The following is a 16,754-nucleotide window of genomic DNA, read 5'->3' on the forward strand; positions in this document are numbered from 1 at the left end:
TTTTGGCATTATGTTCATGACCCTAGTTCACTTGATAGACTTATTAATACCTTCTAACACGATCTGTAGACATTTATGGCAAAGAAAGCGTTTAGAGCCTCCGATCTGGCTCTGTGTATTGTTACAGTCAATTCTTAATTGAAATTAATTTTAATTTACTTTGTAAATTAAACATTCATATAATATATATTTCTCTTTCTTAAAAATGCACCAGGAAACAGCAATTCACAAAAAGTGAATTATGTAAAGCTCGAAATTAATTTGTCCAAAGTTCAGCCAGCTTTCTTTCTTTTTTTTTTCCTGCTAGGAATGATCAAAAATACTTTTTTACTCATTTTGTTAAAGTTTGTTTTAACAAATTTTATCTTTATATAATATAACGAATTTAAAATGAATTCGATTAAACGATTTTTAAATTTTTTTTATATGAAGTAGGGGATGAACTTCATTTTCTTTTAAAATGTAATCTGTATAAAAACTGTGGACAGCTAGGATTTTCTAAGAAATATTGGAATTTCAAATTTACATAATAATGTTTCAAATGTTTTTATTTAAATATTTATTAACTCATTTCCCAAACTGCTATAGCTTTATATATAACGCATATAATATAAAACAAAGAAAAATCATGCGATGTATAGACATTGTATATTGCTAAAAGTGACTTAAAGGTCCGATGGACAGGGTGTTGTACATATATATTTTAATGAATGTAAAATTATATACACAAGTCACTATAGTAAAATACTTACTTACTTACTTGTTATAATGAACAATATTCGTTTTAAACGAATATGCCAATTTGTTCTTATTCAAATTCATCGACAGGAAAAAATTTTAATTCGTTCTAAAAACTTTAACAATTAAATTGAAAAATATTTTTTACAGGTCCTAAATGGAATTCCGTTTTTAGAAAAGAATTTTAAAATGATGTTAAACAAATAAGACCAATGTATTCAATGCACAATTTTTTTTCAAAGAATATATCTATTTTACAAAATCGCTATCTTACGTTTTAAAATGCTTTTAATTTTTAGTTTTGAAACCCAAATTCAAACATGATAAAATCACATATTAAAATCGTGAAGTAAAGTTAAAATAGCGATTCAAATCAATTGCTCCTTTTCGTAAGACCATTGGCATTAATGCCAAATCATTCCCATGCTTATTTTGCATTCAATTTTAGAGACATTCACAATGGAAAGAAGATGTAGCTGACGCAAATGAGGAAAACAAGTTTGGTAATATACCTATTTATTGAAAAAAACTGTGAGAAAATGTTTTTGTTATTTCATTTATTTACGCTCAATACTGTATGGAAATAACTTATAATGACTATTTTCGTGTTGAAAATTTATTGGAGCGTGAAAGGTTTCCCCTTTGATTTACCTTTATCCAATATGTAGGTATATTTGTAGATATTTAAGGTCTATAGGGGTGAAAGCAGGGTTACGTTTATGCAATCACACAATACCTCACCACGAGGACAGGCAAAGGTCAATCTTGTATCTTAAAAAAATGGCGCCCCGGGGACCCTCTCTAATCCTGACCAATTAAACAAACAGTGTGACTGCACTGTAAAAAATGTGTTTAGGATCTAAACATTTTTCTAAACACTATTCATGTAGACAGATTTTTAACATGTTTAAATTCTAAACACATTTAAATTCTAAACATGTTTTGAAATGTGTTTAATTTCTAAACATGTTATAAGACTCATGTTTAGAAATTAAACATGTTGAGAATTAAACATGTTTAGGGTTTAAACATGTTAAATACACACTCAATTTTGATATTATATCCTTGTAATATTTTAATTTGTCCAGTTTCACTGCCATGACTATACAAATCACTAAGAATTGCAGAAATATTACATTTTATTTTTTAAGAAGTTTGATATGGAAAATAAGGTTTTAAAATAATGTTAGATGCATTCCATTTACTAACATGACTGTACTAAATACAGAGTTTATAAATATTTTTTGACAAAATAATGACATGTAATTTAAGAAAAATAATGTCTGATATATTCAAATTGACAGATGTACAAAGTCCATAGGATATTCACTGAATGTCAATGAAATGGAGTGTCACTCATCGAATTCCTTTGTGAATTTCAGATAGTTGAAACTCTTTGCAAATTTATTTTCTTTATCGTCCAAAACATAAAACTGAATAAACCCAAGAATTTGGAAATACTTTGGGTACGACAAGTCCCAAGAATAATAGCAGAACAAAAGCTCAGTAAGAGCTTTTTTCAGATCCGTTGAACACAATATCTCCAACCCCCCTCCAATGATAAAGCAGTTCATGATGTTTTTCTGTCCATCCTGAACCACCAGCAACCTCGGAGGGTCATCTCTTTTGGTCTTTAATGTCATGTCGCTTTTCTGTTTAAAAGATAAAATACAATTCAACAAATAAATTTAAAAATCCCTAAACTGTTTCAATAAAAAATTACATGGATAAAGGTTTTATCTAATTACTTAAGTATTGTCAGATAATCAAAGGGTAAAGATATACAAGATTTCTTACACACATACACACCCTGACACACATATACTGTACATTCCTTATCTTTCCCAAGTACTTATTTTTACAAAATGGTTCTTTAACAAACCACGAAAGTCAAGTTGCGAGAGTTTGTGTTTGCGAATGGATGAATGATCATGAGAATTTACATGGATTTCAGCAACATTAAAACTAATATTTTATTTGGCTAGTGATGCTTCTCGCGAAATTACGTTAATTATTTCCTTGTGTTTAATAAGGAATTTACAGTATATGCATATACGTATAAATAAACCTAAATGTATATACCTTACACACAGTAATCAGGGGCTGTTTGATCCCCTTCTTTTGTTGGCACTTGATCTTTTCTTCAAGGTTTTGCAGAAGGTTCAATACGTCAATCTCTCTATCGTTTTCCCTGTCGTCTTCCTTTCAGTAAAAAATGGTTCAATTTCTAAATCTGATATATGATGCTTAACATTTCAAAATAATGATAATTGTATAAAATGTTGAAGGTGAACATCAAAAAATTTCTGAATGAAGGAGAACAAAAGATAAGGTCATCATAGTACATGACATCGTTTACCTCATCAGCAGATCGCCCCAATAGTTCGTCTAATTTCTGCAAAACATCAAGCCAGCGATCTGCATAATTCTGCAGGTCTGGTTTCATTAATTTGAACTCTTTTTCAATCTAAAAAAAATTAGAATTTATTTTACTTGAAAAATTTCAATCTAAAGAAATCAGCATTTACTTTTTTTGATAGCGTTACTATTGATCAAGTACCGGTAGTATTATAATTTATATATTACATTTAATATTAAAAACAAATACTTACAAACTCCACAATACCCAGGAAAGGATACTTTTTTATCAGGTCCCCGCAATTCCCATTGTGTTTCCTTTCTATGAAGGTTCTCCTGACATGAAATGTTGCTCGTTGAGCTTTTGCCACCAATGCCCGATCAATCATTTTCACTGGTTTCTTAAATTCTTGCAAGAGTTTCTTTTCAGCCTCATCCACATTCATATCCTCTATAATATAAGATACAGAACTTTTGATATTGACAACAATGTGAAAGAAGTGTTTAACAGTATCATTTTAATGTTTTTGTTCAAACGGAAACAATTAAATTCATACCATCCAAAACTGTAGCTTGAACTCTCTTCATCCTTTTAGCATCAGTCACAGGGGGGGCCTTACTCCTTGCATTCCACCTCCACCTAATATTTCTAACCTTCTGTGATAATTTCTGATTGAAAAAGGTCTACAAGAAATTAATAATTCTTTTTTTATACCTTATTCTTAGAGGAATTTTAAACAAGATAGTTCTAAGTACATATATAAGTGTAATTTATTAAAGTACAAACCCAGGGCTCCTTAAGTGACTTATGGCCAATACATGGGTATTTGGTAGTCATCAATCGTCCAAAGTCTGCATATAGTCCTCTTGACTCAAAATTGCCAACAGAAAGTACATGGTATGCCGTTTCCTCTATGAATTTGTCCCATTCTTTCATGATTTCTCCAGAAGCAAGCAGAGAGACTATCAATGGAGAATAAGCTGGGACATACATCTCCACTGGTTGTGGTCCCTGACAATCATTTTTTGTCTCAAGATTCGAATTCTGGAAAATGTATTAAAATATACCACGTTAATTTTAAAAAAAAAATATTATATGACATTTTTACTATGTTTACAGTACATGGTGAATAAAATTTCAGAACAAAATAAATCCTCATAAAACTCACTGAAGTCTTGGAGGTTCCAGGCTCATCTAAGGGTATTTCTGGGACAGGCCTTGGTGGTGTTTCTTTTTCAATGGATGATTTTTGTTGGTTTTCCTTGATTTTACCTGCACTTTGTATCTCTTTTAGAAGCACTGTAATTTTTCTTGCTGGCCCAACTTTGGTTGGCAACATTGCAAATACGTCCTTTTCTTCCATGTGTAATAGACTAAATCCATCAACTTCATTTTCTGGAATTTAACAATGTAGTGAATGTACCTAGTTGAACACATTCAATCCCAACAAAAATCAACATTGGCAAGCATGATAAACATAGTCCCATTTATGCTATGCATAATCTGTGGCCATTTGTACTTTAGATCTTGAGTACATATGCAGAGTGTTTCATTCTCGCTAACTACTTTGCATGCAAATGCATTAACACCTCTGTCATAATACAAAATTTCAAGTCTGGAACATTCCAAGTATTTTTTGTTGTTGAAAATAAACATATGTTTAATAAATATAAATGCTATATCTCCTTCAGCATAATCTTCGATAAGCACACTACCAGGTCGATATGTAATTCCTTTTATTTCAATTTGATTTGATTGTAACACTTGCTGAGCTTCAAATTCTGGGTTATGAATACGAAGAGTGTTTCTTACTGTGTCTGAAAGCTCCTGTACATGCTTTTCGACTCCATATGAAACTGAATCTCCAGTATACAGGTACACCTCTGTCTTTCCATTTGATCCACACTGTTGCAAACACATCCATCGCTGATGATGAAGGGCAACTGACAATGGTAAATCTTTGAAATTTTTCCACTTTTTGTTTTTGAATAAACCATGCTTTGCTTCCATTCTCATACACCAGTGGTTTCTGGCTGGACCAAATTTCAATATCTGATCTGGGAAATGTATCAAATAATGAAGCTTTGGTGTAAAGAGGATTTCAGGGTAGAGTTTTCTGAAGCTATAGTTGTGAGAATATATCAGCTGCCTGAGAGACATTATAGTGTTGCTTGATGCGACTGGAGATATCACTAATAAAGTTATCTTCAAAAGTCGAATAAAATTTTTCCAGTTTTCATCATGTTCATCAATTTCACTTCCTATCATAAATGGAAGAAGAGTCATAAAGTTTTTCGTTTCCACGGCAGACATGGGAAAGTTTTTTTTTATATCAAGTGCTTTCTTTTCTAGTACTTGGGGTTTATCAGCTCCCTCTTCAACAGTATAAGAAAAGTTTTTTATCATCCCATTTAAATCTCTAAGGGAAAAATATTTCTTCTTCTCTATAAATGAAGTTAGTAAAAGTTGCAATTCAAGTTTTACAATGCCTTCTAGAAGCACATGCATTGGGTCTTGTAAAATGCACTTTGTAACCTCGAATTCTGGAATATCTAGCAACTCACTTTGTCTGCTAATTCCATACTTTTTTGACCAGTACTGCAGAGTCTTTCCTTTTAATTCTTTAAGTATTTCACAACGGTCTCTGTGTTCTTCTTCATTTCGTAATTTTGAGACCCTATCTGAAAAACTGTAGTCTATATTTTCAAGTGATACTTCACACACTCTACAAGGCTTTTCTGCATTTCCCACACCTTCTTTGAATCCTCCTAAGTACTGGGCAGCAGGTGTATCTCCAATAACACAGTATAATGTTCCATATATAGTTAAATTTTCCCCATTAATTGTAAGGACTTTCCCTTTGTGAAGTTCCTGCATGGAGTGAATAAAATCTTCAAACAAGGCCTTCATTCCATATTTTTTCAGGTGAGTGGCCTTGGCGATTGCTAACAACTGAGTAGCTGCTGATTTATAGCGAAATTCAGGTGTGATATTTAATAAAGTCCAATAAAATATTGAAAGTTTATGTTTTTTCTTATGAGAGCCTATTGGGTTCACTATCTCAAAATCATCATAATAAATGCAAAAGAGCAAAGCATTTCTGTGATTTTGAAAATATTGTTTTTGATAATATGACCCATCATAAAAGTCATTTATTTCAAAAGAGTTTTCTGTTTCTTTATGTAGTTCTTCTTTGATCTCTGGCATTTTGAGTAATTCAACAAGTTGTTGAAATACAGGAATAAAATAGCCATAATGCTCTTTTTCTACAAAACGGTATTTTTGTTTCAACCTCTTTTGGATAAATTCACTACCAAGTTTGACTGGAACAGGCTTAATGTATCCTAATTCTTCTTGAAAATACTTTTCTCTTAAGTGTTGGGTCTCCAAACCACTAAAGGAAGTATCTCTGATTATTTGATTAAAATCCAACTGATTGAAAATATTTTCAGGAATCTTTTTTGACAACTCTGATTTTATCACATTGCTTTGATCATTCAACATAAGTTTTGTTGAAGTGATTATGTCTTCAATAGCTCTTTGAGATAAATTATGATCTGCAATCATTTTCAAAAGAAATTGAGCTTCTGATCTTTTTTTGTTTTGTTCAGGGGTTAATTCTTCATTATCTACGTCTTCATGTGTAATAGACATCTCTTCAGTGGTTTCTTCTTCATCACTTTCAATTTCACTGAATACGTCAGAAGAATGTTTTCTGTACAAGTGTTGAGAGAAACTTCTAATTTTGTTAAATGAGGAACCACATCCTGGTTTACTGCAGTGAACTTTAAATTTTGGTTCATTCTTATGACGTCGGACTAGGTGTTGCAGAATTTCCTCTTTTGTTTTTCCATAATATGGACACATGCTGCAGTTGTACATGTATGCTGCACTCATTTTCTCCTGCTATGTGTATCCAGTCTGCATGCACATGCAAATTGCTAACCTACAAAGATTTTAGTAATTTTGACATGTTTGTTAGATTAGAAGTATTCCTCACTAAATGATAGTTAATTTCATATGCTAACAAATTCAGATTACATGCAATTTAAAAAAAAAAAATGTTTACATACCTTTCAATATCTGACTTGTTTCTCTGCTTACACCTGCTCGAATTAGCCATTCATAAACTTCATCAATTGAGGATTTGTCTGTCAAAGCCATACCTAAAAAAGACAGTGTCTTTGGAAAATATTCATTGATATTATATGCATACAAACTTTGAGATAAAGTCAATAAATATAACACAAAAAATGACTCAAAGATGAGATTCTGAAAGATAGACATAATGAATTATAAATTAATAATTATTATACAGAATTTTAAAAATGTGATAGAATACCTTACTGAAATTAATATATCAAACAGACAGTCATTTACTTTAATTTACTTTTCAAATAATTAAACAGAATTCATTATTATAATAAACATGAATGGAAAACATACTTGTACAAATATCTTTTTCTTTTAAAGAAGTCACAAAGTTCACTGTGTCATGAAGTAAAGAAGACACATCCTCTTGCTCCAAATTTCTTAGTTCTTGAAAAGTTTGTACTAAATTTACTGCAATATCATCTCTCTCTTCATCTGATAACTCAACATTATTTGTATTTACTTGGTCTAATGATGGTGGAATGATGTTAATTCTTTGTCCTCTTGGAAGTGGTTTTGTTACTTTGTGATTTATAATAAAATTGTGAATTTCTGAATGGTAATCCTGAACTTTTTGCTTAAGTCCTTGGGTCTTCCCATCAAACTGTTAAAATAATGAAGAAAAATATTTTGTTAGCTTCACGAGCAGTTTGTATAATCAGTATATTTAGCTACATAGCAATTGGCTAGAATTACCCAACATAGCTCTATTTAGTAATTTCATGTAGATTTACCTAGCCATTTCGGTGCAAGTACTGTATATAATAACAAATATTTATTCTCAGGATTTTATAAAAATATAGAGACAGTTTGATGAGTTTAAACCTTTTTAGCAATTTGGAAATAATTAATTTCTACTACTGCTTGAGGCATGGATAAGTATAACTATTAATTTAACACTGTGCTGATAAACTCTCTGCCAATCAATTATGATGTGGATAGCCAGAACAAGTCTTCTGTTATTTCATTCAAGAAGTAACTGTTTAGTCACAAATTTAAAATTGACAGTAATATTTAGCCCCCCCCCCCCCCCCCCCCCAAAAAAAAAAAAACATAAACATATGTGTATAGGTAATTCAAGCCATACATGTACAAAAATCAATAAACATGGTAAATGTTATTGAAGTGATTGCACCAGATCCGTTTAACAGTTTATCAGTTTATGTATACATGTTTGTAAACAACATACAAGCATTACAATTGCCGATAGATGCCCCATTTGAAAGAAATATCCTCTATATAGTTATCAATTTTATATGATTCCATCATTAACGAGTAGATGAGGATAAAATCCTTGCTAAAATCGTACCCCAATACCAATTTGCGAGGAAAAAGTGGAACACATGATGTTGACATAATTTAAATTACAACAATACCGAACCCGACTGGAATGGGAACTCGAGCTCGATGACAACTAAAATAGCAAATCAATATCCAACCTGTTTAGGTAATTAGGCTTATGATTAAACTTTTTTGAATGCATTCAATAAAAAAAAATTGAAATAACCATTTGGGAACTGGAATGCACTTACAAAAAACATACATGTCGGAAGCAAATTGAAGAGGGGGGGGGGGTTTAACTGAAATTGGGGGGCTCAACCAACAGAGAAAGTGTAAACCCGAGTTTTCAATGCATAAAAATTGTCTATATTTGAAAAAAAGTGGGGGCTAAGCCCCCTGTTCCGACACCTATGGAGACAGAGCTACACAATTCGAAAACATGCATTATAAACACCAAACAATTCTGCCTTAACATTCAAATTTGAACATCTTTTGAGTTTTAACAGGCAGTAAATCAAAAACATTAACGATAGAAAAATATCTGTGATGGACATGACTTAGATAACGTTTACCTCCATTCAGTACAATCCTGTCTATCCACTGTCTTGCAGTCTGTTTTGGTTCTTTGTGTTCATCTGGCGGGAATGAAAGAGCGCGTAATGGAAAAACACCATATAACGGAAGTGACGATTATCTAAACGTGTTTAGTTTGTAAACGTGTTTAGACAGTAGCGCTTAGGTTACTTTAGGATGGGAAAGGCGACAATCTAAACGTGTTTGATGTTTAAACATGTTTATATATTGGTGTTTTTGGTTTCAACGCATAAATAAACACGTTTAGCCTGTAACATGTTTACAACACGTTTAAACTCTAAGCGCATTTTTTACAGTGTGGATTGGTCACTGTGTGGTCAGGGCCTACCGAGACTCTCAGGCCAAATATTTTCATGAATGGAACGTGGGATTCATTGATAGGTCGTCAGGTGAACGTAAGGTGAACCTTCTGTCACAGTTTGGGAGGGAGTGGGGGACCGCTATTGATCGTCTGACCCCCTGTCGTTCTGGTTATGACATAGACTGGACATAGAGGCTCCGGTTACCCACCGACCACACCTGCTCCGTAATTTTGGGGTAAAACCGAGAATTACAGAGATCATGTCTTTGTTTCTCCGGGTTTGGTTTTGAAAAATACTTGTAAACTGCATTGAAAGCAACTATAAATAAAAAAAAATCATTTTAAAAAATCAATGTAATTTATCTCATTTAAAACAATTTTTTTCTGTCACAGGTGCTTGAGGACAGGACCCCCCCTTTCGATATAGACCCCGAGGCCTTTTCGACTTTTTTCTCAAAAATTATCTTTCATTGACATATTTGTGATAAGATGTATACCAACAATTCGAAAAATTACATATATAAATCAAACGTTTTATAAAATCTACCCTACATTCTATATATAAAAAAATTGTTAATTTATGCATTTAGAGTGGGGTAGAAATTTTTATAAAATGTTAGTTTAAGCAAATTTTCTAAATTGATAGGATAGATTATATCACAAATGTGTCATCCATATATAATTCTTTTGAAAAAAGTCTAAAAGGCCAGGGGTCTATATTGGGGGGGGGGGGGGTTCCTGTCCTCAAGCACCTGTGGTTTCCGTTGGTAATTTACCTATTCATGATGAGAACGAGTTAATTCCGATATATACGAGTTATATTTCAGGAAAGGTTATACGTTTGTATATATAGGTGTAAAACATCATTGTGCGTACATTGTATCTACAGTCGATTTGTTTTTGCGGGTATCTAGGAACGTTAAATTAAAATAAAATTGGCCTTATAAAAACATTTAAAAGGCTCAACTTTGAATTCAGGATATCTGACTTTAATACCAATAGGGAAGACTTACTTTTTAGAGGCTACCAGAACACCGATGCTTGTCAAGCAATGAGTTCTTATCTTATTTTGATACAATATCTGGCCATACAGAGAAGTTAGGGTTTTAGCTCATCTACCTCTTACGGGGTACCAGAGTACCAAATTTGATTTGTCATTTTGTTAGATTTGTAGACACCTGCATATCGGTTGAATACAATTATTTATTTAAAGATATGTACATAATCTGTCTCTACACTGTGACTAAATGAATGCACTACAAAATCAATTTTTCCGAAAATACGTGGTGTGTCCGATAGCAAACACTGTACTCGAAAAATCTGATGTTGCTGAGCAAACAATAACGTTACTAACATTTATATACGAAACTGCATCACATAAACTGTTTCTTATGCATCTGTAAACACACTCAGAAATCGTGCCATATGTATACACACCCAAATCTGCCATGGCCGCTTGGTTATTTTCTTGTTTTTCAAATCGAACACAACCCTCAATGATTTCATATGTAATGTGAGTCAAAGAGGGAGTAACGAAAGACCAGTTCGACGAGCTTGATGACGTCAATGGTTGTGATTCTGTAGAAAGCGAAAGAGATGGATTAGAGGCGATGGTGAAGAGGGATGATGTGTGAGAATGTAATGTTGTCGTTACAGATTTGTCTGTCGTACTGTCAGTTCCTCTAGAGTTTGAAGGTAACGTTACAGGTTGCGCTATTGTACTCTTTGTTTTTGCTGTGTCTTTAGCTGTCGTTACAGGTTGCTGTATTGTGGTTGTTTCTGTGGCGTCTCTAGCTGTCGTTAAAGGTTGCGTTGTTGTACTGTCTGTTTCAGTGGTATTTTGAACAGTCGTTACAGGTTGCAGTGTTGTACTGCCTTTTTCTGTAGAGTTAAAAGCTGTCGTTATAGGTTGCTTTGTTGAACTGTCTGTTTCTGTGGTGACTTTAGCTGTCGTTACAGGTTGCTGTATTGTTGTACTGTTTATTTCCGTGGTATCTTTAACTGTCGTTACAGGTTGCTGTGTTACTGTTTTGTCTGTTTCTGTGGTGTCTTTTGCTGACGTTACAGGTTGCTGTGTTGTTGTTTTGTCTGTTTCTGTGGTGTCTTTAGCTGACGTTACAGGTTGCTGTGTTACTGTTTTGTCTGTTTCTGTGGTGTCTTTTGATGTTACAGGTTGCTGTGTTGTTGTTTTGTCTGTTTCTGTGGTGTCTTTAGCTGACGTTACAGGTTGCTGTGTTGCTGTTTTGTCTGTTTCTGTGGTGTCTTTTGATGTCGTTACAGGTTGCTGTATTGTTGTACTGCTTGTTTCTGTGGTGTCTTTAGTCGTGACAGTCGTTAAATGTTGTTGTGTTGTACTGTTCGTTTCTGTTGGGGTTGTATCTGACGTTACAAACTGTAGTGTTGTTGTAAACTCAGATATGCAGAAAGGAGAAGATCCAGAAATAAAATCTGCTGTTGAGTCCCCTGAATAAAAACAGAAGGTCTTTGATCAAATGTTAACAGAAACATGTTGTTCACGCAGGCATGCATTAAAACCCATAGGCGCAATGTGTAGGATAATTTAGAAGTGGGTTAAATCAAAATTCTCAGAAACTCCAAAGAATTAAAAAAAATATAAAATAATATTTTTTAAAAGTCAGTAACAAAAAAATTATACCTTTCGGCGCTTTATAAAACTTCAGTGCAAAAAAAAAAAAAAAAAAGATTCACTTTACAAGAAATAGAAATTTGAAGGATCGGGACCGCTCAATTATTACTAGCATTTTACGTTATACATGTATTCATCGGCATTAAGGAATAGAATTAGTTGTCTATTTTAAACCTGATCGGAAAGAGTCAAATCGTGGATCGCATCAACTACATCAACGACTGTCTTTTTGGTGATGTCGCCCGCGTGGCGCAGTGGTTAGAGCGTCTGCTCTAGAGTCGCGAAATAAGGAGTTGATCCTTACGTCGCGGGTTCGAATCCCACTGTGGGATCTGGAGACCGGCATTTCGGATGAGACCGTATAAACCGAGGTCCTGTGTCGCAGTAGGTGCTGGCACGAAAAAGATCCCTCCCTGCTCAATGGTCTCGAGTGCCGAGCATAGGACAAAATTTGAAGCTCTCCACCGAAAAGTGGAATCGTCTCCATATGAGTGAAAGATTCTCGAGAGGGACGTTAAATAACATACAATTAGTCAATCAATATATTTGGTGAGTATAATACATGTATAATGTCAGTTTAATTGACCTTATAATTGACATCGTAGAGATTTCAATTCCTTAATAATTAATGGTTATACATGTTTCTAAAGTGAGTTATCGGGGAAGAGGGCAGTCATTGAAGGAAAGCTATAGAATCGACCATAAATTCATAAACTCACATCGGCATGTCAAAATGAACATTTCTTCAATATGTAATGTCATGAAAAAGCGAATTCAATCAACATTTCCATTTAGATTTTCTGAAGTCAGGAACAGGTATACAACGCTATCTGTAGAAAGAAAACAAAGGATAGTTTACTTACAGTCGTGGATCCATAGATTGGGATCACATTTTTCATACAAGTCTTTGAGAATTTCATTCGGATGAAATACGGAGACGGTGTAAAACTGAAGACAAGACATGTATCCACTGAAACTCGAATCTTCTGCAAAGTTTTGTCCAAGTCGCATGCATCCGTCCATATCAATGTCCGGTATATTACCGGAAACAGTAAGGGTGGAAAAATAACGAGGTTGGGATGAAGAAGACATATCAATGTGAAGCAAATCAAACTGATCGTTATCTGCCCATAATTTATTGTACTCAGCTCCAACAAAATGCCATCTGTAGGGCTTAAGGTCAAAACCAGGAGAACTATGTTCATATTTTGTTCCAGTTTTTGAGAAAAAGATGGCTGACAAAACGCCATTTCGGAGAAAAAGTTCAAACCCGCCACTAGTTCCTTTAAATTGAATCAAGGTTGCGTTCTGATAAGCTTCTTCAAAGTATAAATAAAATAAGATCGCCATGGCGGAGTTGGGCGAGAAACTGTTGGCATCTTCAGGAACTTCAACATAAGAATCCCGGGCATTTGAAAATAGCAGAGCTTCCAGTGAGGTTGGAATGGCGTTTGATGGATCCGGGGTCTTGATATCAACCGAATGAAGGTACGCCACGCTAAAAATTGATTGTTTGAATTTGTGAAATTGCTGAATTTTTTTATGAATATGTACTAAAGATTTGACTATTTCCATATGCATCCATTCTGCAAAAGTACAATATTGATAATTTCCATTTAACCCTTCTAGTATACGAGATTTTAAAATGATTCGATTTGTCCTGGTTAATCCTGTTTTATTCCAAGAATTTAACTTTAACACAGTTGACATAAAGGGAACTGACAATATTGAGTAAGATGCTCTGAAGAGACTGCTCGCATTTATTCTAATATGCATTTGATAAACAGCAGAGTTTTATACTTCGTTTGTACCACAGAGGAGAATTAAGGTTCGTCGAACCTCTCAAAAGTTTTACAAAATTTTTATACTGGTCAGTGGACAGAGGATTACGAACTTTAATGTTTACCCTTGTGTATTCAATACTGACCGAGATTCTGCAATTTTGAGATACATGTATTTACTAACATATATTTTAATGACTAAATGAGTAGTCATTCCTATGAATTTTTCACGCATGCGTTATCTGGTTCTCTTCAGCGTTTACCTGGTCTGTGGTCCAATCAAATTGTGGCGGGAACTTTGAATCAGCCAGAACACAGACGGTTCTACTTTATCTTTCGAGTTGTTGAGGTCATTCTTTCTAGAACTCTCTGCTTGTAATAAACCTATACAGAAAATTCATTAGATAAACATGAAACATACGGCAGGTGTGACCACAGTCGGGAGGGGATGCTCACCCCTCTATGACACCTGATCCCACACCTGATGTTTTTGGAGTTTCGTAAAACTCGGCTACCAAATTGAATTATGGGTTTTATCACTGTTGGTTATCCCAATACCGGTATATTATTTGTCAAAATACTTCCACAGAAACTTCATTCACCATAACACCATTTAAAAATATGCCGGGGTAATAATTCGTTTTTTATAATTTAGTAAAATAAAAAGCATGGATAATATTGTATAATTATGTTTGCATTAAACGTGCATTACAGTTGCGATAAATCTAATTCTGTAAGAAAACATGTGTATTTTTTTATTTATCCTTGTGAAATACAAAAATTAAGTAAAGAAATAAAATATGATCAAGATAAAGTACCTTATAAGCAAAATTTTTAGCGAGGATTTAATTAATTTTGGCATTATTAACGAGGGTGCTGAGATCGCTAGAATTGAATATCGCAAAAAATTAATTATTTTTATTTGTAAAAGCTTCTTAATTGAGCATTTTAAAATCGCTAAAAATACATTGCCTTATTAAAAAATAAAATAACAACTTTTATGGATGAATCGCTAAATTTGCGTCTCGCTAAAATTTCCACTTATACGTGATATTTTTCAATGACATCAACAGAACAAAATGCATCAATTAATTATAATTGTTAATTACTTACAGAATCCGATGAATTTTAAAATATAAACTACCCTCATCTTCGTGGTTTCGTAAAACACTACACTGATACAGAGTTTTCGTTACATGTTAAAAACAAACTCGCATGTAGTTCAATTCATTGTTCACAGGAAAGATGGTCAAAGAAAATCGACTGATTTAAAGTAATATTGTTTTTCCTGGCAAATTATTTGATATCAAAATCGATTATCTTATCATTCACCGTTTAAAACAAAATAAAAGCATCTACATCTGAATAGATTTAAATTTAAACACTGGGTTTATTTATATAACTAATACAAATTCCATTTTGATGTACCGGTATTTCAACAATACATTTGTTTAGTTTTGTCTTAATATTTACATGTGCCAGGAAATCAATAATGTTTTAGGACACTTTAAATATCGTTCTCTCTTCTAAAATTGTCTCCATTGACGGCGAGATGAAGGAGGTTTTCATGTTATCACTTCGTTTAGCTTTATAGAATTAGTTGAAAGTCATACAGTTTGAACTAATGACAGATCAGATGAAGCGAAACAAATTGACGAACACCAAAACGTTTAAGCTGTCAATGGAGAAAGAAATACATAAAGGATAAGGTTTGGGCTAAATACACTAGTAGAGAAACATGTCCCTTTACAGATTGCTTGCAAAATTGTGATAGGTAAAACACTTACATGTATTACCTTTAAAATATGTCTCGAACGACGTATTGATAAAAATTTACGGGTAAATTTCATAATTTCAAGATATCATAATTTCGATAAATATTATCGCTTTTAAACAAGGCAATGGAGAAGGGGTTTAAAACTGTAGGTGTCTGTGATTCACCTAAGCTACAAGCGACGCAAATGCACTACAGTGATCAAACCGGATCGCACCGATTAGTACATATATTAAACATGGCTGCTAGATAGGTTTTAGATATCTACAAAGAGTGTATCTCTTTTAAACAGACAGATAGCCTACCCGCTAGCTAGTTGATATTTAAAGAATGCTGGGATTCCTGATTGAAAACATTTATTTAGTTTTCGGAGACCAGGTCTTCCATTAAACTGTTGGGATTCCGATGGGCACTTATTTTGCTCCTTTTTATTAGCTGATATGTTTATATATTCTCATGAAGCAGAATCAGTTCAAAAACTTATTCACGAGAAGGAGAAAACAATATAGTGTAGGTAGCTGTGATCTTCAACTCGACATTTACATACTAGTATATTGAAGATGTATTATCAGTTTTTCATTCATATGTCGAATCGATATATTCCAGCGAACTTGAAGTTTGAGACACCAAAAAGTATGCTATTTGAATGTTTTACTGACTATAAACGAAAAGGGCGCATTTATTAATAACAAATTTAACCTCTATGACAAACGAGATGATTTCAACTTAACCTTATTAATGTAGTAATATTCCACTATCACCTGTATATGGTGTTTATGTCTCCCAAATTATTCGATTGACAGAGTAGTTAATGTTACAGGGATTCCAACAACCCTTATTAAATTATATTGTCGTTTTAATGACCTTGTAGGAATGGGTCGTATTTGGCTGACTTGTTTCAGACCAATTATTACGGTTACGCCTTATAATATAGAATAGAATAAAGTAGCATTTATTTCCAATCATGGTCCCACTGGGGGCATAATACAGATACTATATATTATCACATAAAATAGAGACAATGTACATAATGAAACATTAAACCAATTTACCCATGGTGGTATGCAAATATTGTAAATACAACATAGTAATATTCAAAAATCATATACAATATTTTGATATGAATT

General features: G+C 33.3%; 1 protein-coding gene across 3 annotated transcripts; it reads right to left on the minus strand.

The window, feature by feature from the left end:
* Window positions 1-1,906: 1,906 nt before the first annotated feature.
* LOC134240278 (uncharacterized) lies at window positions 1,907-8,588 on the minus strand. Of its 3 annotated transcripts, XM_062722378.1 has the most exons (8): window positions 4,910-5,146; window positions 4,266-4,492; window positions 3,884-4,141; window positions 3,654-3,780; window positions 3,351-3,547; window positions 3,098-3,205; window positions 2,821-2,940; window positions 1,907-2,390 (listed from the first exon to the last, which is right to left on the minus strand). In XM_062722378.1, exons 1-8 carry the CDS (start codon window positions 5,019-5,021, stop codon window positions 2,091-2,093), a joined length of 1,449 nt encoding a protein of 482 aa, XP_062578362.1. In that variant the 5' UTR covers window positions 5,022-5,146; the 3' UTR covers window positions 1,907-2,090. The 3 variants fall into 3 exon arrangements, with proteins under 3 accessions (XP_062578362.1, XP_062578361.1, XP_062578360.1); XM_062722377.1 differs by lacking the exons at window positions 1,907-2,390; window positions 2,821-2,940; window positions 3,098-3,205; ... (1 more) ...; window positions 3,654-3,780; window positions 3,884-4,141 and adding exons at window positions 7,171-7,263; window positions 7,544-7,853; window positions 8,439-8,588 and having other exon boundaries at window positions 4,272-4,492; window positions 4,910-7,043; XM_062722376.1 differs by lacking the exons at window positions 1,907-2,390; window positions 2,821-2,940; window positions 3,098-3,205; ... (1 more) ...; window positions 3,654-3,780; window positions 3,884-4,141 and adding exons at window positions 7,171-7,263; window positions 7,544-7,853; window positions 8,439-8,588 and having other exon boundaries at window positions 4,429-7,043.
* Window positions 8,589-16,754: the final 8,166 nt, after the last annotated feature.

This window comes from Saccostrea cucullata, unplaced genomic scaffold (assembly GCF_032062105.1).
Source record: "Saccostrea cucullata isolate Sc308-1 unplaced genomic scaffold, CSIRO_AGI_Scuc_v1 ctg43, whole genome shotgun sequence".
NCBI classification, from domain to species: Eukaryota; Metazoa; Mollusca; class Bivalvia; order Ostreida; family Ostreidae; genus Saccostrea; species Saccostrea cuccullata.